Source organism: Semicossyphus pulcher, unplaced genomic scaffold (assembly GCF_022749685.1).
Source record: "Semicossyphus pulcher isolate SPU_LCO1_2020_fin unplaced genomic scaffold, fSemPul1.0.p SCAF_52, whole genome shotgun sequence".
In the NCBI taxonomy this organism is placed as follows: Eukaryota; Metazoa; Chordata; class Actinopteri; order Labriformes; family Labridae; genus Semicossyphus; species Semicossyphus pulcher.
Genome location: NW_027211729.1, coordinates 480449 through 507289, shown reverse-complemented (window position 1 = coordinate 507289; position 26841 = coordinate 480449). Strand labels below are relative to the sequence as shown.

The 26841-nt window shown below is 40.0% G+C and overlaps 2 protein-coding genes across 5 annotated transcripts in view; both read right to left on the bottom strand.

Moving 5' to 3' along the window:
* Window positions 1-323: 323 nt before the first annotated feature.
* LOC138609588 (thyrotropin receptor-like) lies at window positions 324-22707 on the bottom strand. The gene is made up of 11 exons (XM_069682191.1): window positions 22544-22707; window positions 22336-22407; window positions 22049-22123; window positions 20992-21066; window positions 19966-20040; window positions 19791-19868; window positions 17312-17380; window positions 15665-15742; window positions 15281-15469; window positions 614-1691; window positions 324-491 (listed from the first exon to the last, which is right to left on the bottom strand). The coding sequence occupies exons 1-11, from the start codon at window positions 22705-22707 to the stop codon at window positions 324-326; spliced, it is 2121 nt and encodes a 706-aa protein (XP_069538292.1).
* Window positions 22708-23237: 530 nt separating this feature from the next.
* nrg1 (neuregulin 1) overlaps window positions 23238-26841 on the bottom strand; it is a 35362-nt gene continuing 31758 nt past the window's right edge. For 2 of the 4 annotated variants that reach the window (XM_069682213.1, XM_069682212.1), the window contains exon 8: window positions 23238-25440. In XM_069682213.1, the coding sequence (XP_069538314.1) occupies window positions 24852-25440 (589 nt within the window). In that variant the 3' untranslated portion in view covers window positions 23238-24851. The remainder of the gene's footprint in view (window positions 25441-26841) is intronic. The other 2 variants (XM_069682215.1, XM_069682216.1) reach the window with 2 other exon arrangements.

The window sequence follows — 26841 nt, the reverse complement described above, 5'->3', positions numbered from 1 at the left end:
TGAGTGAAGACAGTTACGATACGATTAGACAGCATCTTCATATAAAGCCTGCCACTCTTATCTTTCTCTCGCTTTCTTTATCTGCAGATTAACATTTGGATTATTATTTTACGTCACATCTGTCAGACATACCAAGGTATAGTGAAAATAACAGATCAAGAATTCTGAGAGGTCATAGTTTGCTGTGTCAGGGTTAGATTCTGTATACGTATTTATTTATTTATTTATTTATTAGGACATTTTGTGAATCTTGCAGCCTGGCGCTTCCTGCATTTAGATAATTTGGGATGTGGGGGCTGGACCGCAGGGCAGATTTTTTCTCTCTATATATGTGGGGAGTAATACTGGCTGCGAAAGAGGTGAGCTTTCTGCTGGCACAGACCCATCTGACTCAGCAACATCAAGATGTCACGATGAAACGCCTTCGTCAGGATAGCATAAAAGAATGGGTGTGCACAAGAATTGAGAGGATAGAAGAGCACCAGCAGAACCTGTGGAGAAAAACATGGATCCATCTTTATTTCAAACATATTTTTTAGCATATTATTAAACATTAAATTATACATTTGTCTATATTTAAAGCTGAAAATCAAAGTTCAGTTGGAAGTCTCACCTTGGAATCTGTGACAGTCATCAGTGGTTGATGGAGAGCTGCAGACAAACCATAGAAGCAGATGGGAACCAGACACAGGAAGTTGGTGAAGATGAGGACAGCCATGCGTTTGGCCATACTGGTGTCACACCTGCTGGACTGGTGCTTGGGGTTGTGCACCATGCAATAGATGTGCAGGTAACAAAGACACACCACCATAAAAGCAACAACATTAGCCATGAGGACAGAGACCACATAAACACGAGCTGCTGTTGTCTCCGTGTCCATAGGTAAACAGATGCTCACTCTCTGGTAACTGCTCACACCAAGAACAGGAAGCAAAGCGAGGATCCCACACAGGAACCAGCCAACCAGCATCAGCACCACTGCATGACGGAACCGGATCTTTCTGTCTGGCCTCATGGCATAGAAGATTGCGTGCCAGCGCTGCAGGCTGATTAAAGTCAATGTGTAAACGGATAATTCACTGGCAAACACGGATAAAGTCCCTGCTAGGTTGCAGCCACTTCCTGTTTGCCAGGCAATAGCATACTGATAGTAAAAGGAGCGTGTGTACAGGTCGACTGATGCAATCAACAGTAAGTACATCCCCATACAAAAGTCTGCAAATGCCAGGTGACCAATGAGGAAACGAGTCACAGACATCTTCTGTCGGCTGGTCAGCAGGATGAACATCACCAGCAGGTTGGCTAAGATAGCGGACGTACTGACGACCCAGACCAGCACCCTCAGAAACCCTTGACTCATCACATCCTCACAGGGGTTCAGGGCATCAGGCAGGGGGGTGCACAAGAGTCCATCTATGTGGAGTTCATTACAAAGAGCAAAGTCAAAACCTTCACCGAGGTGATCTGTTGGTAACTCCATGTAGAAAAAACCCTCATTCTGACACGGCTTAGACAGACAAACACGACTGTGTTGATTGTGATTAGTGCTGCTGGCTGCTGAGAGTCCAAAGCTGTCCGTCACATGTTCAAACATTTTGTGTCCCATATTCCTCTGAGAGAGAGCTGCCGAGAGTTCCTGCAAGTTTCCAAAATCCGTCCAGGTCTGGTTGCAGATCAGCACCTCAGAGTCTCTTTAACACAGGATAAGAATTATTATATATAGTATATATACTCAGAGCATGAACAACACATCTTTTGTATAAGTACAAAAATGTTGAATGTAATGAGTCCTTCAACAACACTCTAGTGGAGCACAGGATCAAAAACTCCCAATTAAAAAAAAGACAGGCTGTCAGTACTCTTTGTTAATGATGTGCTGATCCTCAGAGGACACCAGCATTACTTTGTGTAAAACTAATGATGGTTATTAAACTCTGTTTTACTTGTAAACCTGTCAAAGATCAAATAAAAGTTAATAAAGTCCAATAAAATGATTCAGTGTTTAAGGGAGAACCAGAAACAAATACAACAGTCAGCCCAGACTGGGCCAGCGTCCATTCGTGTACACACACTGTACTATATACACTTTGATCATAAACTATATGCACCGTATTTATTGTGTACACCGATCAGCCATAACATTATGACTACTGACAGGTAATGTTAATAACGTTGATTATCTAGCTACAAGGGTGCCTGTCAGAGGGTGGGGTATGTTAGGCAGCAAGTGAACAATTTGTCCTCAAAGTAGATGTGTTAGAAGCAGGAAAAATGTAAGGATGTGAGCGACTTTGACAAGGGCCAAATTGTGATGGCTGGACAACTGGCTCAGACCATCTCCAAAACTGCAGCTCTTGTGGCGTGTTTCTGGTCTGCAGTGGTCAGAACCTACCAAAAATGGTCCAAGGAAGGAAAACCAGTGAACTGGCGACAGGGTCATGGGCAGCCAAGGCTCATTTTCTATTACATCATCGCTTACCTACCTAAACATTGTTGCAGACCAAGTACACCCCTTCATGGAAACAGTATTCCCTAAGGAAAGACTGCCACACTGCAAACATGATTCAGGAATGGTTTGAGGAACACAACAACAAGTTCAAGGTGTTGAATTGGCCTCCAAATTCCCCAGATGTCAATGCAGTCGAGCATCTGTGGGATGTGCTGGACAAACAAGTCTGTTTCAGTCCGTTGGCCCGACTTCACAATTTACAGGACTTACACGATGTGGGCTTCATAGATAACTGGCAGACATTCTGGGGAAAGCCTGGTCTTATCGGAAGAGACGGCATTCATCCCACTTTGGATGGTGCAGCTCTTTTGTCTCGTAATATGGCTAAGTTTGTTAGTCGTAAAACCTGACAAACCAGAGTTGAGACCAGGAGGCAGAGCTGTAGTCCTACACACTCCTCTGAGCTTCCCTTTGAGCAGTTTCCCAGCCACAATGTTAATGTTATAGAGACTGTGTCTGCCCCCCAACCCAGGCCTTTTATTACAGTTAATTCAAACTCAAATAAAAAAGGAGTAAATCAAAAACATTTAATAAAAATTAAAACAACAACCGAAGTTATGCCAAAAAATATGAGAATTAAATGTGGTGTGTTAAATATCAGATCCCTGTCATCTAAAGCTCTATTAGTGAACGATCTGATATCAGATGATCATATTGATTTACTCTCTTTAACTGAGACTTGGCTGTGTCAGGAAGAATATGTCAGCTTCAATGAATCCACTCCTCCCAGTCATCTTAATACTCATACTCCTCGAGACACTGGTCGAGGTGGTGGAGTGGCAGCTATCTTCAGTTCTAGTCTTCTAATCAACCCTCGACCCAAACTTAGTTTCAGCTCTTTTGAAAGCCTTGTTCTGAGTTTTTCACACCCAGCCTGTAAAACTTTACAGCCTGTTTTATTTGTGATAGTATACCACCCTCCTGGCGCATACTCTGATTTTCTTTTTTTTTTTTTTCTTTTTTTTTTTTTAAACACTTTTTTTATAGTTTTTTCAATTATCATACAAAACAATCATTCTGTTTTACAAATAACCACAGAAAAACAATCCCAACAACAGACATAGACTGAACAAATCCAAAATCAACGTGACAAAAATTCGTCACAGGAAAAAACAGGAGAGAAGAACAAAAACAAAAAACAAACAAAAAAACAAAAAAGCAAAAACAAAAAAGAACACACAAGACTAAACAACCACAACAAGTGCACCTAATACTTATTGTTACAGGATTGTTCAAGGGCAGGTGTAGTCACTCAGAGTTCCAGTTCCAGACCAGGTAAATTGTTCACATAGGTTACTAGAGGGTCCCAGGTTTTGTGGAATCTGCTGATGGAACCGTTGAGGGTACTTCTGATCTTTTCCATCTTAAGATTCTGCATAACGTCCCTAATCCAGTGGTGATGTGATGGAGGAATAGCAGCCTTCCACTTGAATAAAATTAAGCGTCTAGCTAGTAAGGAGGAAAAGGCAATGACCCTCTGTAAATGAACAGGGGGAACAGATCCCGTTGGATCAGAAAACCAACCAAAAACAGCAACCAAAGGAGATGGTGAGACGTTATAAGCATAAGCATTAGAGATGACTTCAAAAAAGGATGACCAAAAAGGAAAAAGTTTCGGACAAGACCAGAACATATGATAGGAAGTAGCCGGGGTCTGTTTACATCTGTCACATAATGGGTCTACATTTGGAAATATTCTTGCTAACTTAGCTTTTGAGAAGTGTAATCTATGCAACACTTTAAACTGTATTAAAGCATGTCTAGAACATATGGAAGAAGAGTGGATCCTAGTAAGAGCCTTATCCCATTCGTCATCAGACAGCTGGACCCCAAAGTCATTTTCCCACTGGTCTCGAATATGTGAAATAGAGTGGTTGCAGCTATCCATAATATGGGAATAAATAAATGATATTCTACTTTTATTCAGCCTATTAACCTTTAATAGGGAATCCAGACAGGATGGAGGGGGAAGAGTAGGAAAATTAGCAAACTTTTTACGAGTAAAATCTCTAATCTGCAAGTATCGCAAAAAATGATTATTGGTTAAACCGAATTTTCTGGATAGCTGTTCAAAGCTAGCAAAAGTATTATTGACATACAGGTCTTCAATACTACGAATACCCCTATCATACCAAGTTTTGAAACCGCTGTCCAATAAAGATGGTTGAAATAAGTGATTACGTATTATTGGTGAGTGAATAGAAATACTCTGAATGCCCAGACATCTTTTGAACTGGTTCACGATACGTAAGGATTGAGTTACAATTATATTGTCTTTAATATTATTAACTAGTGGTGGAAGGGGAGCACAAAGTAAGGCAGGGAGTGAGTGTGGGCTGCTTGTAACCTTTTCAATCTGGAGCCATGCAGGGATCCTATCATTCCAATCTTTTAACCACAGAGAGGTGGCATTAAAATTCGCAGCCCAATAGTACGTACACAAATTTGGAAGCGAAAGCCCACCTACATCTTTTGGTCTTTCCATAAATTCTTTTCTTATGCGAGCTGGTTTATTATTCCATATAAAGGAAGAAATCATTTGATTAAATGTCTTAAAAAAAGATTGTGGTATGAAAACAGGCAACGCTTGAAACAAATATAGAAACTTTGGCACAATATTCATCTTTACAGAGTTTGTTCTCCCGATGAGAGAGAGAGGCAAAACAGACCATCTTTTAATATCTTGTTTACACTGTTCCAGCAGAGGAGTGAGGTTCCTTTTAAATAGACTGTAATACGATTTGGTGACTTTGACACCTAGATATGTAAAGGACTCGGCAGATAACTTAAATGGCAGATTGGGATATTCTCTAGCATTACTACTGATGGGGAAGTATTCACTTTTATTAAAATTTAGTTTATATCCAGATATATTTCCAAATTCCTGCAAGACTCTAAGAATTTCAGGGATAGATGTTATAGGGTTGGTGACATATAGTAATAAATCGTCTGCATAAAGCGAGACAGTGTGAGTTAGGCCACCACGTGAAATACCTTTTATACTATTATTGCATCTGAGAGCTATAGCAAGTGGTTCTATAGCTAGAACGAAAAGCAACGGACTCACTGGATCACCTTGCTTCGTCCCTCTGTGAAGAGGAAAGTACTCGGATGAGATGCCATTGGTATAGACTGAGGCAGTTGGGTCAGTGTAAATGAGCTTGATAAGTTGAATGAAGTTAGGGCCAAAACCAAACCTGCTAAGTGTATGAAAAAGATAATTCCACTCGACCCGATCAAACGCCTTTTCGGCATCGAGCGATATTACTGCTTCCGGGGACGGAGTGCTAGATTCAGTATAGATGATATTAAACAATCGTCTCAGGTTAAAGTAGGATTGTTTGCCCTGGACAAACCCAGTCTGGTCCTCCGAGATGATATGAGGAAGAATTGTCTCAAGCCGGAGTGCAATGACCTTTGAGAACACTTTACCGTCACAGTTTGTCAAGCTAATTGGCCTGTACGATGAGCAATCACGAGGGTCCTTATTCTTTTTTAATAACAATGTAATAGATGCCTGGCAAAGTGTAGGCGGAAGAATGTTATTCTCCAGTGCTTCTGCATAAACTGAGAGAAGAAGAGGGGCAAGTTTATCTTTGAATTTCTTTTTATCTTATCTTATCTTTTCCACTCTGAAGGGACATTATCGCACTGTTAATTTCTTCCAGCGTCAAATTTTGTTCCAATCGCTCTTTAGAGTCAGAGTCAATTGTAGGAATGTTCAGAGTGGAAAAAAAAGAGTCAAATTGGTTGTGATCCAGTGTTGAGCCTGAAGAATATAATTTAGAATAGAACTCTTTAAAGCAGTTAATAGTCTGATGATCCTCTGTTGAGGAGCCATCAGGTAGCATAATTTGCGAAATAATACGGGATGCCTCTCTGCTTGAGTGGTAGTTAAGAGATCAATTTCAGTTTGTAAGCTTACTCTCCTCCTAATCAGATCAGGGGTCGGAGAGGCAGCTATGAGTCCGTCCAGAGTCTTAATTTCTGAAGATAGCTCCTCTATATTCTTATATTTCATTTTCCTAATATGGGCAGAGCGGGAAATAATCTGCCCTCTGAGATATGCTTTAAGTGTTTCCCAGAGAGTTGAGGCTGAGATACCATCAGTCCTGTTTACCTGCAGAAAAAAATCTATTTGTTCTGTAATGAACTTTATAAAGTCTGAGTCTGCCAGCAGGAGTGTATCAAGCTGCCATGTCCGTTTTGTCCTCTGAATCGAAGGAGTTACTTTAATACTCACCGGGGCATGGTCAGAAATAATAATTGGGTCATATTTACAATCTGTGATAACACTTAGCAAATATGGGTCAACCAAAAAAAAATCTATCCTGGAGAATGACTTGTGTACATTAGAGTAATATGAATACTCCCTCTTGGTAGGGTGTTTAAATCTCCATGGGTCTATAAGTTTATGTATGTCCATGAACGATTGGATTGTTTGCACGGATTTAGATGGTCTCGGTACAGACTGGGAAGAGCGATCCCAGGTAGAATCCATTACTAGGTTATAATCCCCGGACATAATCAAGTGATGACTATCTAGATTAGGGATGGAGCTTAGCATCTTTTTAAAAAAATCATCATCATCAAAGTTCGGGCCGTAGATATTAACCAATACTAAGCGAAGTTGAAACAGCTCTCCCACAACCATCACATATCTGCCATTTGAATCCAAGATAGTGTTTGATACAACGAAGGGAACCTTTTTGTGAATGAGTATAGCTACTCCCCTACCTTTACAGTTAAATTGCGAGTGAAACATTTGCCCTACCCACTCTTTGTGAATTTTTGACTGTTCTCGAATCGAAAGGTGGGTTTCCTGTAGGAATGCAATACCAACCCCGAGATGTTGTAAATGAGAGAGAACCCTTTTCCTTTTTATTGTCTGATTCAAACCTTTAACATTCCAACTTATAATTTTCATGTCATCTTTACCTGGGACAAGATTTGAATTACCCTGTGCCATTAGAACCACTCAAGTCAAAAATACCAGTGTCTACCCCATTTAGATGATGAAAAAGCCAAATAAGTGCACGAGCTGTATACAAAACAAATAACACATCAAAACTACGACATATAACACATAAACAAGCCTTAAAATGGCTACCCCCCCCCAGAAAACTTCAAACTACTGCAAACCTGCATTTGCATGCCACCCGCAATATTGAATACATTTCTGAACCATTAATGAACCTTTCCAACAGTGTAGGCTATTAAATAACCTGTGATGTCCTTTCACATCGTTGAAACCATAATACCTATAGGGCGTTGAAAGTCAATGTAACGAGATCGGCGGTGATCATAAAATAAATAAAAAATAAAAAATTAGGAGGGCATACATATGTAGCGTTGCGTGTGATGTGTACACACATTCACACAAAAGACGTCCATTGCCACATAAACAATATTAATAAAATAATACTATGAAAGTAAATAAATAAAAAATAAAATAAAATAAAAATATTGTCAGTAATATTGACAGAATAACCATATCTAGTGATATCACCGCCTCTCTCAATTAGTTATTTGCATTTTGACCCAATCATCAACATTACCTCAGTCATCATCTTCTGTAGTGTGTAAAACGGAGCTTCCGTCATCAGCAGTGACATGTTTGTTGACAAAAGTCAGTGCCGTCACAGGGTCGGTGAACTTCATGCGCCTCCCGTTGTGTGTAAACTGCAGAGTGGCTGGGTAGTAGAGGCCGAACCGGATCTTCGCGGCGTGGAGCTTCTTTTTGGACTCGGAGAAGGCTGCGCGTCGTTTGTTGACATCTGGGCTGTAATCAGGAAAGATGTGAAATCTTGATCCGTTGTAAGAGAGCGGGCCCTTCTGTCTGGCGAGGCGTAGGATCAACTCTTTAGTTTGAAAGTGGTGGAGTTTGACAATGAACGGTCGTGGTCTATTGTCGCCACCTGTTGGTTTTGGGGCCAAACTTCTGTGAGCTCTGTCCACCGACGGAGGCTTCTCAAAACTGTCTTCCCCAAGCACATCAGTGAGCAGCCTGGTAATAAACTCCGATGGTCGCGGGCCCTCCGTGTCTTCTGGTATCCCCACAATACGTATATTCTGCCGTCTGGTGTAGTTTTCCAAGTATGCTACCTTCTCCTTCAAGGCATCGTTTTCCTTAGCCAGTGAAGTTTGGGAAGTTTCCACGCTGCTCAGTCTCTCGTCGAACTCCTTCATGCCGTCCTCTACATCAGTAATTCGTTGGCCATACACACTCAAAATCGAGTGCAGAGAGGCAATAGACGCCCGGCTTTCCTCCCGAAATGAGTTGATAGAGGTTTGCACAGCAGTAACTGCGTCAGCCAGCGCTTTCATATTGTTAGCATTCGCATCTGTATTTTCGCTAATGCTAACCGGGGAGTCCGAGTTACCTCTCCCACTCTGTTGTTTAGCCGGTTTGGGAGGCATTTGTCCACTCGCGAGGTAATAAAGTCACTTAATTTATGTTTCCAACGAAGTTTGAACGGTTACAAGGTCCAAAATGTAGAAATTTAACAGATTTCTGCAGGAGCTGTGGAGGACACGTCTACTCACTACTCATGCTCAAGCGCGCCCCCTCTACTCTGATTTTCTAACTGAATTCTCAGAGTTTTTATCAGATTTAGTCCTGAGTTCAGATCAAATAATTATTGTAGGGGACTTCAATATTCATGTAGATGTTGATAATGATAGTCTTAGCATGGCATTTATGTCCCTTTTGGACTCTATTGGTTTCACTCAAAATGTAAACCAGCCTACTCACCGCTTTAACCACACCCTCGACCTTGTTCTAGCTTATGGCCTTGAAACCGAAAACTTAATTGTCTTCCCACAAAATCCTCTTTTATCAGATCACTATTTAGTAACATTCGATGTCCTATTAACCGACTACTCTCCAGTTAACAAACATGTACTCACAAGATGTTTGTCTGATAGGACTGTAGCTAAATTTAAGGTAACAATTCCAGCTGCTTTTAATTCTTTACCACATCTGTTTACTACAGAAAGCTCTGATGCTGATGTTAGTCCCTCTCAGCTTGATCAGTTTGTTGATAGTACTGCAGGTTTGCTGAGAAGTACTCTAGACTCGATTGCCCCCTTAAAAAAGAAGATTATTAAACGACAGAGGCTAGCTCCATGGTATGACTCAGAAACTCGTAACTTGAAGCAAATGTCGCGTAAATTTGAAAGAATGTGGCGATCGAACCAAAACAGAAGAGTCTCGTTTACTCTGGCAAAAAAGTCTTAATAAATACAGGAAGGCCCTACGGCATGCTCGAGGTGTCTACTACTCCTCCCTCATAGAAGAACATAAAAACAATCCCAGGTACCTTTTCAGCACTGTAGCCAGGCTGACAGAGAGTCACAGCTCCACTGAGCCAAGTATTCCTATAGGCCTCAGCAGTGATGATTTCATGAGCTTCTTTAATGACAAAATCCTAAAGATAAGAGACAAAATTTGTAACCTCCTGCCGTTAACTGGTGCAGATGTATCTTTGGAAGCTGCTCAAAAACCTGATGTTTACACTGTTTTTCTCCAATTGACCTTCCTGAGCTAAATTCTCTGATATCTTCGTCTAAACCATCAACCTGTCTTTTAGACCCGATTCCAACCAAGCTGCTTAAGGAAGTCTTTCCCTCAATTAGCACTTCTTTACTAGATATGATCAATATGTCTTTATCGACGGGCTATGTACCCCAGTCTTTTAAACTAGCTGTAATTAAGCCACTTCTTAAAAAGCCTACCCATGATTCAGGCACCTTAGCTAACTATAGACCTATATCTAACCTTCCTTTTATCTCAAAGATCCTTGAGAAAGCAGTCGCTAATCAATTATGTGACTTTCTTCATAACAACAGTTTATTTGAGGACTTTCAGTCAGGATTTAGAGTCCACCATAGCACTGAGACAGCACTTGTGCGAGTTTCAAATGATCTACTTACTGCTTCAGACAGAGGACTTCTCTCTGTACTCGTCCTGTTAGATCTTAGTGCCGCTTTCGACACGATAGACCATCACATCCTGTTACAGAGATTAGAACATTTAATTGGCATTACAGGATCTGCACTAAGTTGGTTTAAATCTTATCTATCAGATCGATCTCAGTTTGTTAATGTTCATGATGTGTCCTCTATGCAAACCAAAGTTAGTCATGGAGTTCCACAAGGTTCTGTGCTCGGACCGATTCTTTTTACCTTATATATGCTTCCTCTGGGTAATATCATGAGGAAACACTCACACATTAATGTTCATTGTTACGCAGATGATACTCAATTATACTTATCTATGAAGTCAGATGAAACCAATCAGCTATCTAAACTAGAAGCATGCCTTAAGGACATAAAGATCTGGATGACTAGAAACTTTCTGCTACTTAATTCAGACAAAACTGAAGTTATTGTGCTCGGCCCAAAACACCTTAGAGACTCTTTCTCTAATGATACAGCTGCCCTAGATGGCATCAGTCTGGCATCCAGCACTACTGTTAGGAATCTGGGAGTTCTATTTGATCAGGATATGTCCTTCATCTCCCACATAAAACAAATATCAAGGACAGCCTTCTTTCACCTTCACAACAAACATCAGACACATCCTGTCTCAACACGATGCAGAAAAACTAGTCCATGCATTCGTTACTTCCAGGTTGGATTATTGTAACTCGTTACTATCAGGCTGCCCTAATAAGTCACTAAAAACTCTGCAGCTGGTACAAAATGCTGCAGCACGTGTGCTGACAAGAACTAGGAAGAGAGATCACATCTCTCCTGTATTAGCCTCTCTGCACTGGCTTCCTGTAAAATCTAGAATAGAATTTAAAATCCTTCTTCTTACTTACAAAGCTCTTAATGGTCAGGCACCATCATATCTTAAAGAGCTCATAGTGCCATATTACCCCTCTAGAACATTGCGCTCCCAGGATGCAGGCCTGCTTGTGGTACCTAAAGTCTCTAAGAGTAGTGTTGGAGGTAGAGCCTTCAATTACCAGGCCCCCCTCCTCTGGAACAATCTACCAGTCAGGGTCCGGGAGGCAGACACCCTCTCTTCTTTTAAGAGTAGACTTAAAACTTTCCTCTTTGATAAAGCTTATAGTTAGGGCTGGCTCAGGCTTGGACTAGCCCATAGTTATGCTGCTATAGGTTTAGACTGCCGGGGGGATCTGACACACCAAGCTTCTCTCTCTCTCTCTCTCTCTCTCTCTCTCTCTCTGACTCTCTCTCTCTCTCTGTCATATTAATGCAGCTCATTAACTCTGTATCTTCTGGTCCCATTAACATTACTAACCACATATCTTCCCGGGAGTTCTTGTGCTCCCTTGTCTTGAAGGTTCCTGAGGATCGTTGCTGCAGACCACCTGCTGCTGTGGACCTGCTCGACTGCAACAACTACTAACATCAGCCTTCCCCATAGTATCATTATTGTTGCTGCTAATGCTAATAGTAGACCTGTTGACTTCAACTGTTACAATTACGATTACCTCAGCCTTTATCATTACTCTGCTTCTCTCGCTAATTTATTTATTTATTTATTTATTTATTTATTTAGCCAATCTTCACCCTAGTCTACCACTATTATTGGCATTGCAACCATAAGTATGTGTCTGTTGTTGTTCATGTAACAAGGACATATGTTGTTGTGGTAACAAGAACATATGTTGTTGTTGCTCTCTTTGTCTGTCTCTATCCTGCATCTCCTTCTATCCCATTTTCGGCCCATCCAGTCGAGGCAGATGGCTGTTCAACATGAGTCTGGTTCTGCTCGAGGTTTCTGCCTGTTAAAAGGAAGTTTTTCCTTGCCAATGTGCCGAATTGCTAAGTGCTACTCATGGTGGATTCATGTTGGGCCTCTCTTTAAATAACTTAACAAAGAGTCGGTCTAGACCTGCTCTTTCTGTAAAGTGTCTCGAGATAACCCTGGTTATGATTTGGCGCTATACAAATAAAATTTGATTTGATTTGATTTGATTTAAAGGATCTGTTGCTAACGTCTTGGTGCCAGATACCTAAGCACACACAGCCTTCAGAGGTCTCGTGGAGTCCATGCCCCGACGGGTCAAGGCTGTTTTGGAGCAAAAGGGCTTTCGTAATTGTCTGAACTATATACACTGTATTCATTATATACACTGTACTATAATTTCCTACATCCCTACCCCTACCCCTGTCCAACTCTTACTTCAAGCCACCGGGAAAGGGAGCTCTCCAAAGCCAGTGGGCCAGACAACACCAGCCCCAGGGTTCTCAAGGTGTGTGCTGGGCAGCTTGCAGGAGTATTTCAGCACCTCTTCAATCTCTCCTTAAGGTTAATGATGGCGCCCAACCTGTGGAAGATGTCCTGCATTGTCCCAGTACCAAAGAAAGGACGTCCCAGCCCTTTCACTATCACAGTGGCGCTCACGTCATATGTTATGAAGGCATTTGAGAGACTGGTTCTCCAGCACCTGAGGACACTGCTAACTGCTTTCCCGGATCTGCTGCAGTTTGCATACCAGCTGCACATTGGTGTGGAGGATGCCCTCATCTTTCTGACCCCTTTCTTACCTGGAGAAGCAGGGAAGCAATGTGAGAGTCACGTTTTTTGACTTCGCCAGTGCTTTTAATACCATCCAGCCCTGCCTTATAAGGGACAAGCTGCTGGCGATGCAACTGCACCCTAATACAGGAGCCTGGGTTATGGAATATCTCACTGGCTGGCCACAGTATGTCAGAGTGGATGGCCGTGCCTGAGGTGGTGACAAGCAACACCAGCGCACCTCAAGGAACTGTACTGGCACCATTCCTCTTCACTCTCTACACCTCAGACTTCCAGTTCAACTCTAGTTCCTTGCCACTTTCAAAAGTTTTCTGACAACTCTTCCATTGTTGGATGGATCAATGAGGAGGAGGAGTACAGAGGACTGATAGAGAGCTTAATCGCATGGTGCAACAGCAACCACCTGAAGCTCAACATCAGAGACCAAGGTGCTGGTGGTGGACTACATGAGGAACAGGAAGCCCCCTGCCCCAGTCATCATCCAGGGGGAGGAAGTGGAGAGGGTGGATTCATATAAGTACCATAGGGTCCAAATCAACAACAAACTGAACTGGTCTCACAACACTGACGCCCTCTTCAGGAAAGGACAGAGCAGGCTGCTCTTCCTGAGGAGACTCAGGTCCTTCAGTGTTTGCAGCAGGCTCCTGAAGGTCTTCTACCAGTCTGTAGTGGCCAGCACACTGTTCTTTGCTGTGGTGTGCTGGTGGGGTGGCATCAAGGCTTGTGAGGCTAACAGACTCAACAAAGCTGGTGAGGAAGGCCCGCTCTGTGGTTGGGCTTAAACTCTGGGGTCAGTTGCTGAGAGGAGGATGAAGGACAAAATTAAAGCCATCTTGGACAACCCCTCTCTCCACTGGAGAGGGTGAGACCCCTGCTGGCTGTCTGATAGACGTCAACACAGACACATAGTCACTGAACTTAACTTCACCTGTTTGTGTTGTTGGAGCCTTTAGGACAAATAACCTGTCTCTCTGTGGGATTTATAGAACTTTCTGGCCGTGCAAAACATCTGAGCTCCAGCTTTTCGGTGAGTTCAATGCTGGTGTTATTGTATTGATATATTGTTAGCACTAAGTTACAGGTATACTGTGCTCGCAATAGCTGGCTTAATGCCTGTTAAGTGTTTATCAAACATTTATTTATTTAATCGTCGGCAAGTAAATAGGAGTCAGAAGTTGCTGGCTTTTCCGGAGAGATTACAGCGGACCGTAGTGATGAAAAAGTCGGTTATTCTAAGTTTACATGTCGACTCGCCGCTATCTCACCGGGCGAGCAAGCAGCGAATCCGCTACCATTTTAGTCTAACCCCTAACCCTTTTTTTTTCATTCATGGAAAAGTGATGAGTGATGGCCAGCCAAGAGAACTGATAAGCTGGGAGCCATTTTTCAATGAACCTTGAAAGAGAGATCAGCAACAATCATCAGCCCGAGAAGAGATAAGCAACAATCATCAAACTCCTACCAGTGTAGTACGAACAAACTCTCTCACTCACTTTTTTCTCAGACTTCACACCTGAAATGACAACTGATTAAAAGGACAATCAAAACTGAGTTTTGAAAAGAAATGAATGTGTTTTGAGTTAGGGAATATTTTTTGAAATGTTTTAAACTGTCTGGTTGACAAAAGATAATTTGATTTGCGAATTGATATTTTTTCTTATTTATTCTCTTTTTCTTACTACAATGTATCTACCTTAAACCAATTCAAGTCTACTGAGTTTTTTAACATTATAGTAAAGTAAATATATGCTACACTGTACTATACACTGTTTTCATTATATACACATGTCACTTTTTACTATAACTGTCACTTTAACTTGTCATTTACTCCTACTTGTAAAACAGTTGTACCTCTTATTTTATTATATTTATTTTATCTATTCTTATTTTTACGTTGAATTTACTTGCTATTTGTCACCAGAATTTCCCCACTGGGGATTAATATAGGATTATTTAATCTTACACACTGTATTTACTATAAACACTGTATTCATTTTATATCCTGTACAAAAGTGTATATAAAGTATACTGTATAAACTATATACACCATAGGATACACACTGTAACTATGTACACTATGTACAGTGTGAACATTGCATTTAACACTGAAAACATGATACACTGTATGAACTAAACACAGTACAACAGTATAAACAGGGTGGGCTTGTAGTTGGAATGTGAAGTACAAACTCGTGATGAGAAGAATTCTCAGTGGGAAAATGTTTCCCAACACTTTAAATTCTTGAACGTACCCTCTCCATCTTTTCAACATTGTGAGGCCGCAGCAGTGGCTCGGGAAGGTCAATTCAGCGCTCTGTAAGTGGAGGAAGGCTCTGAAGGGGGGCAGAGCTTTCAGGCTCCAAGTGTTTTTAGCCTGCAGCTTTTCAATGGTCTGCATCCCTACTGATGGCAAAGAGCTAACTTTGGTTTCTGAAAGGTCTCTGAAAGACAAACAAAGCGTTAACGTTCAGTCATTCAGACACAAAACTGAAGCTCTTCCTGTTTTCAACTTCAGCACATTCTGCAGTTTCAAAATAAAGATTTTTTATGTAAGGAAACAAACTAACGTTATTTTCTATATTGTTAACAAAGAACACTAACTACTCTTTTAAATTCTGTTTATTTCAGTAACTCACAGGTGAGTTGGGCCATGAATGACGCCATGAAATGCAAATTCATCAATTTGTTTCAGATCCACGTTCCTGTGAAGATACCTTAAGGATGAAGAACAGATGAGAGAAAGAAAAGTAATAATCATCAACATTAAGGGCCCTATCCTACACCCAGCGTAAGCACAAGTGTCATTGCTATTTTCCACCTGACACAGTTGTGATTTTCATGCCCAGTGCCCATGTTGTGTAAATAGCAAATCTTGCGCCCACTTTAGCGCCCATGGGCGTGTTGGTCTTAAAATGAGGTGTGGTCAGCCAAACGGGTGTTGCATTGCTATCTCAAGGACGCAGAAAGCAACTGCACCATAGACCAACAAAAACATGGTCTAAAGTCCATGACGCAATATGTTCCTGCTATTTAAAGGGCGCATTATGGACATACATCGGCGAGTTCACAACACGAGCCTCTGTTTGTTACTTGCACGGGGGTGCACAGCAGCGCTTCTACTCAAAAGTAAAAAGCGTAAATAACGTTGTTTATGGGACACTGGACTGTGAGGGCAAGCTTTGGTCTCCCACGTCGCCTTAAATCATGATACTGCTTTCAGTTTGTTGCCGTTCTGGTGAGAAGTGCCGGAAGACGTGGACAAGCTCACCGATGCCTCTACACGCACGGGCCAAAAGCTGCAGAGACACCAAGTTCTCCATCTCGCACGCTCATTCTGACGCACGCTCTCTCTAATACACGCAGAAATACACACACACACACTCACACACATGTAACTAAGAGGTACATTTATTACAATCCTCAGACATAACCATAATCGTGCCCACAGATATTAATATACTGTTTAGTGTCCATTACGCACGCACTGGAGAATACATCCATGTGATTCAGCAGCAACAATAAGTGTATAAACATTTACAGCCGACCTTTCCTTGATGGTCAGTACACAGAACTTTAATAAACATAAGATCCTGTCCGATCCTGACGGCGTGTCTGAAGATTTAAATCATTAATGAAGTTACGCTGCTGTGCATCGTGCATTAACGTTCTCAGCGTCTCTCTTCTCTTCGTTTCTGTTGGGCAGTGGGATCGCTTCAGTGGTTTTAACATCAATCCGTGCTTCGAAATATATTGCACAGAGACCTGTGTGTGTTCTGCGTGTGTGTGGGGTCACACTGGAAAGAAATAAGTTAAAAATGCCGGTCCGAGACCAGTTTATATAAGAAGAATGACTGAAATCTGTCGTGCAAATAGCGACACACCCGTCTGCAGGCTCACCTGGCTCTTAAAGGGAATGAGAGCTGACACTCTGATTGGTTTGATTAAATGCTAAAAACACACCTATGAATAATCCAGGGACTTAAGCCAACCTCTTTGCACCTTGTGCCTTAGTTTGCGGCCAGATTGTGTAACGAGCAAAAGTGGGTTGGACACGCCCTAAATCACTAGACTGTGCGCCTTCCGCTGTGTAAATAATGCCTTTAATATAACTTTAACTTATCTGAAGTCATTTAACCTGCCAGCCAAACAGGTTAATTATATTTTTATATTTTTAAAAAGTATTAAAAGTCATAGATGATGTACATGAATACAATAATAGTGAGCTCCTTCCTGTATGTTATTTTGAGTTTCTGTCTTCATATCAGGGTGACAGACTGACGTACACTTCCTCCAGGCTGCTCCCATTGAAGGCGTAACGTTGGATCTCTTTCACACCATTGCTGTTCAGCATGCTGAAAAAACAGAAAGAAAGGAGAAAATTCTTCATTTAATACATGTTTTTTTTCTAAAACTGAAGCATTTGTTTCAGTGATGGTAGTTCTTATAATTTTTTGATCATTTGGCCGAGGGTGTTCTCCCAGGTATTCTAGAAGCCTGATCGATGCTGATACTTTGTAATAAACCTGCTCTAATGCAAACAAGTCGGTGTCAACGGAGGTTCTTTCATCACCTGCACATCATCGGTGTCTGAGAAACAATAGGAGCACCACATTATATATATTAGGGCAATTGATTAAAATATTTAATCGCGATTAATCGCATGGTTGTCCATAGTAAACTCGTGATTAATCGCAAATTAATCGCACATTTTTTACCTGTTGTAAATGTACCTTAAAGAGATATTTTTTAATCCTCTTATCAACATGGGAATGGACAAATATGCTTCCTTTATGCTAATGCATGTTTATTATTACTGCGACATTCAGAAACAATGAGAAATACTGTCCAGAATATTCTACAGAATAACCTCAAAGGTTCTGCACGCTCAAAACATGTGCTGAAAGCAGAACATGGCGATCATCGCATATATCAGTGATTCCTGTGAGAAGCACATCACATGCAGACTTACTCAGTCTGGATTAAACTCTTTCTAGATGCTGATTTCTTCCTTCCACAGTTTGATTGTTCTCTCTGCGTCACCTTAATTCACAAACTACTTTAATCTGATCTCTTTGCTTTGCTTCAGTCCCCCAACACACCTGCACCTCTGCTCTCTGCACAGCTGCTGGCCCCGCCCCCTCTTCCTGTCTGTCTCTCTGTCTGCTGTGTTGACAGTCTTCATCAGCAGTCTGTTTCATTAAGTCACAAAAGTTAAATATTTTCTCTCACAATTCAGTTCTCACAGTACGTGAGCCGCGTGTGCACGACGGACGTTATTAATGATGTTAACGGGCGTTACCGAATGACATCTGCACCTTTTATAGGCTTTATAAAAAGCGACAATCAATGCATTTGCGTTATTAACGGATTAACTTTGACAGCCCTAATACATACATATATATATTTATACAGCTCGGACAAACTGAACTCATACCCACTGAGTCTGCCCGCTACCCACTAAATTGACGACCAGCTAACCTTTAAGGTTCATGTGGCCTTGATTGCTCGGTCATGTCGATTTGTCCTGTACAACATCAGGAGGATCAGACCCCTGCCTGTCAGAGCATGCAACACACCTGCTGGTACAGGCTCTCGTGATATCACACAATGATTACTGCAGCTCCCTCCTGGCAGGCCTTCCTGCATGCACATTCAAACCTCTGCAGATGATCCAGAACGCAGCAGCGTGACTGATCTACAGTCAACCCAAAATTGCATGTCACTCCACTGCTCATATCCCTCCACTGTTCGTATCCCACAACTGCTCATATCCCTCCACTGGCTCCCAGCTGCCGCTCACATCAAATTCAAACCCTGTCGCTCGCTTACAAAACAGCAACAAAAACGTCTCCTGCCTACCTGAACGCCCTCATCCAGGTCTACACTCTGTCCCGCCCACTACGCTCTGCCAATGAAAGGCGCCTGGTGCTCCCATCACAACAGGGCCCTAAGTCTCTAACTAGACTCTTCTCCTCTGTCGCCCCCCAGTGGTGGAACGAGCTACCAAACTCCATTCAGTCCGCAGAGTCCCTTTGACCTTTAAGAAGAAGCTACAGACCCAGCTCTTAATGAACTCTGACCTTAATGATATTGATGCTATTGATGATGATGACATCGAGGATGTGGTTTATGCTAACTAGGATTTTCATGATGATGATGATGACTATACTGATCTTGTTGATGAGGATCTTTTATTATTATACACTTCCTGTCAGCACCAGTGTGCGATCACACCTGAAGCTGTTTGTTGGCTCTCACTGACTCCGCCCCCTCCTGTCTCGATCGTTGCTTGTGTTGTATTAACTCTCAGATGTACGTCACTTTGGACAAAAGCGTCTGCTAAATGAAATTGTAACATTGTATTGTAACACTATATACACTATAAACAGGCAGACACTGTAAACACAGAATCTTTTTATGTCAGTCTTTTATGTGGCGTCAATTTCATTTAGAGTTCATGACATAAAAACGTTTTTAAGATGCAGGAACTAAACAATGTTGTTTTCAACTATTGTTTAATCCTCGCATAAGCATGCCAGCCTAGTTTAAAGCAGTATTCAAATCATGGATTTTTTTAAATAGTAAAATGCAGAAACAAAAGGTGGAATCAGAGGATTTTACACATGCTTAAAATAGTGAGAATGTTGGTGTAAAGCAGAAGAGAAATAGAACAAAAACCTAAAACCAGAGAAAACAGTCATTACGCCTGTGAGTCAGTGAAAATGAGTCTGAAAATTAGATTTATTGTTAAATCGTACTCACACGGTCAGTGGACTGTCACATATTCCAATGAAAGAATTAGCAGGAATCACCTGTATGAACACATTCTCAACGATCTCCCTTCAAAAAGGCATAAACATAAAATATTTCACTCCAGTTATAAAATATTTATCTTTACTAAAGTCACTGTAATTATGTTTATTTAAAGGTAACGTACAAAATAAAATCCTCCTGGCTGGACTGAATAAACTGTAGCTCAGGAAAAGAGGTGAGACCCGTGTTAGTGATCCCTCTGTAATGAAAGAAATCAGTTAATTAATTAATCAGAAGAGTCTATTTACTATTATTACTACGATTTATAAAGTTTACTATTATTATTACTATTTATATTGCTTACTATTATTACTATTTATACTGTTTACTATTATTACTATTTATATTGTTTACTATTATTACTATTTATACTGTTTACTATTATTATTACTATTATGATCATAATTGTTATTTTTAATACTGTGTACTATTATTATTACTATTTATACTATGTACTATTATTGTTACTATTCATACTGTTTATTACTTTTATTACTATTTATTTACTATTAACAATTTTTATAACTTTGTATGCTGTTTACTATTATTATTACTATTTATACTTTTTATAATTATTATTATTATTATTATCATAATTGTTTTTTAATACTGTTTACTATTATTATTACTATTTATACTGTTAATTATTATTACTTTTATGATCATAATTGTTATTTTTTTAATACTGTTTACTATTATTATTACTATTTACACTGTGTACTATTATTGTTACTATTCATACTGTTTACTATTAATATTACTATTTATACTGTTAATTACTTGTATTACTATTTATAGTGTTTACTATCATTATTACTATTTATTTACTATTTTTATCACTTTTTATGTTGTTTACTATTATTATTACTATTTATATTGTTCATTATTATTATTACCAATTATACTGTTTACTATTATTATTACTATTTATATTGTTTATTATTAATACTAATTATACTATTTACTATTTATAATGTTTACTACTATTATTACTATTTAAAGTGTTTTCATTATTGTTAGTATTTATACTGTTTACTATTATCATTACTATTTATGTTGTTAATCACTGTTTATACTGTTTACTATTATTGTTACTATTTCTTTTACTTCATTTTCTGCTGAAATCATAAAATCAGAAAGTTTTACTTACAGGTACTTTAAATTAGGCAGATCCTTAAAAGCTTCCTGGTCAATGTGTGACAGAGTTTTCATTCCAGTCAGTTGTCTGTGGGACACACACACACACACACACACACACACATACACACACACACGTCAATCTCATGACTTTACTGAGTATTAAAAACCTTGATTCAGTAATTTATAAATTTGACTTAAATAATAATTTTTATTCATGACATTTTTTGTAAAAAAAAAAATTTAAAAAAAAGGAAACATTTCAGTTCAGTCTTTATGATATTGTCATGTTAAAATGTTATGTCTGTCACACTCAGAACTCTCATCACCTTCACTCTTCAGTGACTCTCTGCTGGTGTGATTTACTTAATATATTGCTATATACTGTAATATCTTCATATACTACACTGTACTTACTATTCACCTCCATATTATACTGCACCTAAATTATATTATTATTACTGTTATTATATTATATATGTTATATTCTAGCATCCTATATGTATATACACATATTATACTATACATACTGCACCAGACTGTAACGCACAACACCATATTACATCTGATATTCAGTCTTTACCACTGTACTATACATTATTACATTATTATTATAAATATATTGTTATCATTGATACCACATACTGTATATCATATAATGCTATATTATATTGTACTACTAAATACTATACTACTGCAATTTTATTTTTATTTTACATTTTTACTATAGACTTAATATTCGCTATCATACTACAATATATTTATATACATACTGTATTTAATTCCACTCTTATATTGCACCTTCTATTGTACTATATTTTATACCTTATACCTCATATCATTCTGTATTATCTCATTCTGCTAAAATGTTGCTGCTATTACCCATATATGTCACTTTATCTCGTAACTGTCACTTACTCCTACTTATCTTCATTATAATTATATAATAATGGTTCAATCAGTGTCCAAGTGTTGAGCAGTAAATGTCTGATAAAACAGCTTCTGATTGGGGTAAATAAATGTGAGTTTGTGACCCCATATTATATTGTTATAACATTCATGTAACATACATGTGTGTGAGTCTGGACAGGTTGTGGAAGGAATGTCTCTCCAGAAACCGTAAAGTGTCATCATCAGAGATGTATCTGAAAACATACAAACATAGAGACTGAAACTGAATTTACTTTAATTAAAAAAACGTATTTGCAGTGCTTTGATTAAGAGACACGATGTGAACTTGTTTATTATTATACAGTAAATGTTTCCAATCTTCAGCTTTCTCTGCTGGTTAATATAATGTTTATGTGACGAGTATACATTTCTGTTGAAGTTTTACTGTTTAAAAAAAAAATCTTACATGTGAGAAATGTTGGTCAGGTCGGAAAAAGCATTCTGAGGAATAGAAGAAAGTTTTGTCCCCATGAGCCACCTGAAACAGTTTATATTTTTAATCATATATTACATTAGACTTTTCAGTCTGGATATAATACAGAGTTTAGAGATGACATAAATCTTAATTGAATAACGAGATGTAGTCAGTGTAAACACAATAAAGAGTTACTTACACCTCCAGTGTGCTGGAGTGAAAAACTGGCAGGACTTGAGCTCCGAAACATGAAACGCTGAGGACGTCTTGCTCACACTTACACTGAGCCGGACAAAAATCCAGAAGCTGAGAAACTTTGACACAACTGAAAACAAAATAAAGGAGATTTAAATCGGGCTTCATTGTCGGAGCTTCAGTGGTGGAGAGTCCTCATGAAGCTGTATAGTGAGAGACGTCGGCTGCACTGAATAGATTTCACTCTGACTTCCCTTCAAGACCTTCAAAATAAAACCTACATTCGTGTTTAATGACTTACTGAGTGATACTTTTTTGTGCTTCAAGTTTTGTATTTAATGTCATGTTTAATTCACATTGTCATCTTTAATTCTTTGTTACCTGAAAAAACGATTCCCTGTTTCTGTTTGTCTTAACATTAAAGCTCCTGTGAGGATATTTAATGTCAAGATTATACTTTTCTTCTTTTCACTGTAAATTACTGGAATTTCTTAATTACATACACACTATCGTGTCTCTCTCTTTTAGGACAATAACAGTAAGTTACAAAATAAAAATTACATAATACAGTCTCAGAAATTTTAACTTAAATGATTAAATGTGAAACATGAAGAATAATTATTGCAGCTGCACAAATATTTTGAGACTGAAGCAGAAAACACAACTGATTTAATATTTAATAAGAAACAACAGCAGGGAAGGTTTTATTGTGTATTTACAGACTTAAAAGCAATGCATTGTGACTTATTTAACATACAAGTGACAAAATATGCAAGTTGTTCTTTTCTTTTTAAGAACCAAGTGGAACAGACACCTTTATATATTTTACATGTTTGAAATCCTGTTTGTTAAAATATAAATGTTTATACTTTATAACAGCAATTAATGCGTTTAATCAGAGAGAACTAACAAACAGATAATAAATTATATTAAATAGTAAAATATAAAATACAGAAGTATGGCTGCTATAAAAACACTTATTATATGGAAGCACAACATCTTACTATTAGACCAGACCGATTCTACATCTGCAGCGACTATGTTTGAACAGATAAATGTAGTTTTATTGACTTTATTCTGGAGTTGTGGTGACAGTCAGGCAGATGTTCATACGTTCATATGTTAGCATGTTAGCTTTTTTAAATCACACAGACTACACGTGTCAACACAAGCTGGGGGTGGAAAAGAAAAAGAGCAAACACACTTATAACAAAATAATATTACACACCAGAATATACGTCCAACTTAAAAAATAAAGCAGATTACCATTATTTATAAATTGAGCAATTTGTTTAATTCCCATAATGCATCACTCAGGAACACATGACGTCTTCAGGACTGACAAAATGGGACATTTTCATTCTTAGTGCACATTAAAGATGCAATCAGTAACATCACATGAGAACACACATTCTCTTTGGAGGAAACAGCTGCTGGTCTTCATGCTCATGTTTCAACAGAGAGAAAGAATCCAGCATCGTCGATACGTAAAGTCGGGACGTTTTGGCCTCTGCTCTATATCTTTAGTTTTTTATGCATTCATTATGAGTTTCTAAACTTAACGTGAAATACATCAGTGCAGTTCCCCTGAAACATGGTGAAACTGAATTGTTTAGATCAACTCACAACATAAATTTAACCAACAAAAAAGGTCAACTGTGATATATGAAGCATATTCGAAGTAATTAGTAATAATTAGTAGAGCTTAAAGCTGGACTTTACTGATTGCACCTTCACCTCATCTAACAGCTTCAATTTTCTTTCTGCAGGATTCTCGATTGAACAATGATGAATAAAAATGATGGTCTCTAACTTCTAAGTTTCACAATAAAAGCACAGTACAAAGGACATCAGGTCATCGAGCAGCAGGTCAAATGGCTGCAGAGGAAATAAACTGCTCTTGTTCCCTGACAGCATTTTGGACGCAGCATGCTCCTCAAAGGCTTACGTTTAAGATCAGAGGGAACTTCAGACTTCAGGACGTTAAGCAGCCAGCAGGTTATTCTTGATTGTTAACTGGAAGGTTAAGATGGTGGATATACGGCCCAGTATGCACTGCTGCAGTTAAGCATACCAAACAGAAAGGCACCTTTGATATTAGCTCTGCACTGAAATATACTGTGAACCGTTGCTACATACCAGCGTATGGCACTTTACCTACAAGAACACATTTTGACTTTTTTATAAAACTCTGTATTTACTACATCTCTAAAATAAAAGTTCCTTTTTTCATTTACACAGCAAATAATTTATAGAAAATAAAGGTTAAATAGTGACTATTCTTTTTTTCCTTCTCAAGTTTTCCTTTGACTTCACACAGACTCTGGCTTGGTGGTGGGACTCGATGACTCGTCGTGCAGGTCACCGTGTGAGGCTGCTTGGTTAGTCCTGCTGCCTTCTGAGGCTCCGAGCAGCCGCTCTGATGTACTTCCTGTGGGGATAAAGGGCGTTTGTTCCCCCTGAGGCTCGTCTGTTAACATGCTGTCACAGCAGGATTCCACGCCGCGTGTGACTCTTTTAAAGTTGCAGTCGTTCATGTTGTTGTTTGTCTTAGCTTGCGTCTCAGGTGAGAACACCTGGCTGGCAGCTGTGTCATGTTCACCTGTGACCTGGTAGTCACCGTTCTCCTCAGGTAACAGTGGGCTCGGTGGTAAACTGTGTGCCACGTGGCCGTGGTTGTAGTGAGCAGAGCTCCTCTTCTGTTCATCTTGCGCCCGATGTTTGTTCAACAGCAGCAGGGGACGCTCCTCCTCCCCAGAGGGGCTTAAAGCCACTGAGGGGACAGAGATGGCCAGGCTGGACAGGGGGGCAGACATCTCTGATGGAGGAGACCCTGGAGTGGTTAGAGAGGTCCGGGACCCCGGGGACAGCAGAGGCGGGGATGTCAGGGCCGATACAAACCTGCAGCAGACACACATCTGTTTGTTAAAGTACACAGCACTTAGTGAATTATTGATGAATACAGGTTGTTATATAGAGAGAATTAGAATGCCATTGACAGTACTCACAAAAATTACATTTTCTAATCATATAGCTGCCCTAGATGGCATCAGCCTGGCATCCAGCACCACTGTTAAGAATCTGGGAGTTCTCTTTGATCAGGATATGTCCTTCATCTCCCACATAACACACATTTCAGGGACAGCCTTCTTTCACCTTTGCAACAAACATACACATACACAGACACATAGTTTGGGAGGTAGAGCCTTCAATCATCAGGCCCCCCTCCTCTGGAACAATCTACCAGTCAGGGTCCGGGAGGCAGACACCCTCTCTTCTTTTAAGAGTCGACTTAAAACTTTCCTCTTTGATAAAGCTTATAGTTAGACCTGGCTCAGGCTGGGACCAGCCCAGAGTTATGCTGCTATAGGTTTAGACTGCCGGGGGGATCTGACACACCAAGCTCCCCCCTGCCCTCTCTCTCTCTCTCTGTCTGTCTGTCTCTCTCTCTCTCTCTGTCTCGCTCTCTCTCTCTGTCTCTCACTCTCTCTCTCTCTCTCTCTGTCTCTCTCTCTCTCTCTCTCTGTCTCGCTCTCTCTCTCTGTCTCTCACTCTCTCTCTCTCTCTCTCTGTCTCTCTCTCTCTCTCTCTCTGTCTCTCTCTCTCTCTGTGTCTCTCTCTCTCTCTCTCTCTCTCTGTCTCTGTCTCTCTCTCTCTCTCTCTCTCTCTCTCTGTCTCTCTCTCTCTATGTCTCTCTCTCTCTCTTTCTCTGTGTCTCTCTCTCTGTCTCTCTCTGTCTCTCTCTCTCTCTCTCTCTCTGTCTCTCTCTCCCTCCCTCTGTCTCTCTCTCTCTCTCTGTCTCTCTCTCTCTCTCTCGGTCTCTCTCTCTCTCGGTCTGTCTCTCTCTCTCTGTCTCTCTCTCTCTGTCTCTCTATGTCTCTCTCTCTCTCTCTCTCTCTGTCTCTCTTTCTCTCTTTCTCTCTCTCTCTCTGTCTCTCTCTCTCTCTCTGTCTCTCTCTCTCTCTCTCTCTCTGTCTCTCTCTCTCTCTCTCTCTCTGTCTCTCTTTCTCTCTCTCTCTCTGTCTCTCTCTCTCTCTGTCTCTCTCTCTCTCTCTGTCTCTCTCTCTCTCTCTCTCTCTCTCTCTCTGTGTCTCTCTCTCTCTCTCTCTCTCTGTCTCTCTCTCTCTGTCTCTCTCTCTCTCTCTGTCTCTCTCTCTCTCTCTCTCTCTCTGTCTTTGTCTCTGTCTCTGTCTCTCTCTCTCTCTCTCTCTCTCTCTCTGTCTCTCTCTCTCTATGTCTCTCTCTCTCTCTTTCTCTGTGTCTCTCTCTCTGTCTCTCTCTGTCTCTCTCTCTGTCTCTCTC

Coding starts and splice junctions, on each gene's coding strand:
- LOC138609588 (XM_069682191.1), bottom strand. CDS start 22,707: ATGAAGCCCGATTTAAATCTCCTTTATTTTGTTTTCAGTTGTGTCAAA. Junction 19,869..19,965: donor AGCCAGGAGGATTTTATTTT/GTACGTTACCTT, acceptor GCCTTTTTGAAG/GGAGATCGTTGAGAATGTGT. Junction 1,692..15,280: donor ATGTTGAAAAGATGGAGAGG/GTACGTTCAAGA, acceptor CCTGTGTTAAAG/AGACTCTGAGGTGCTGATCT.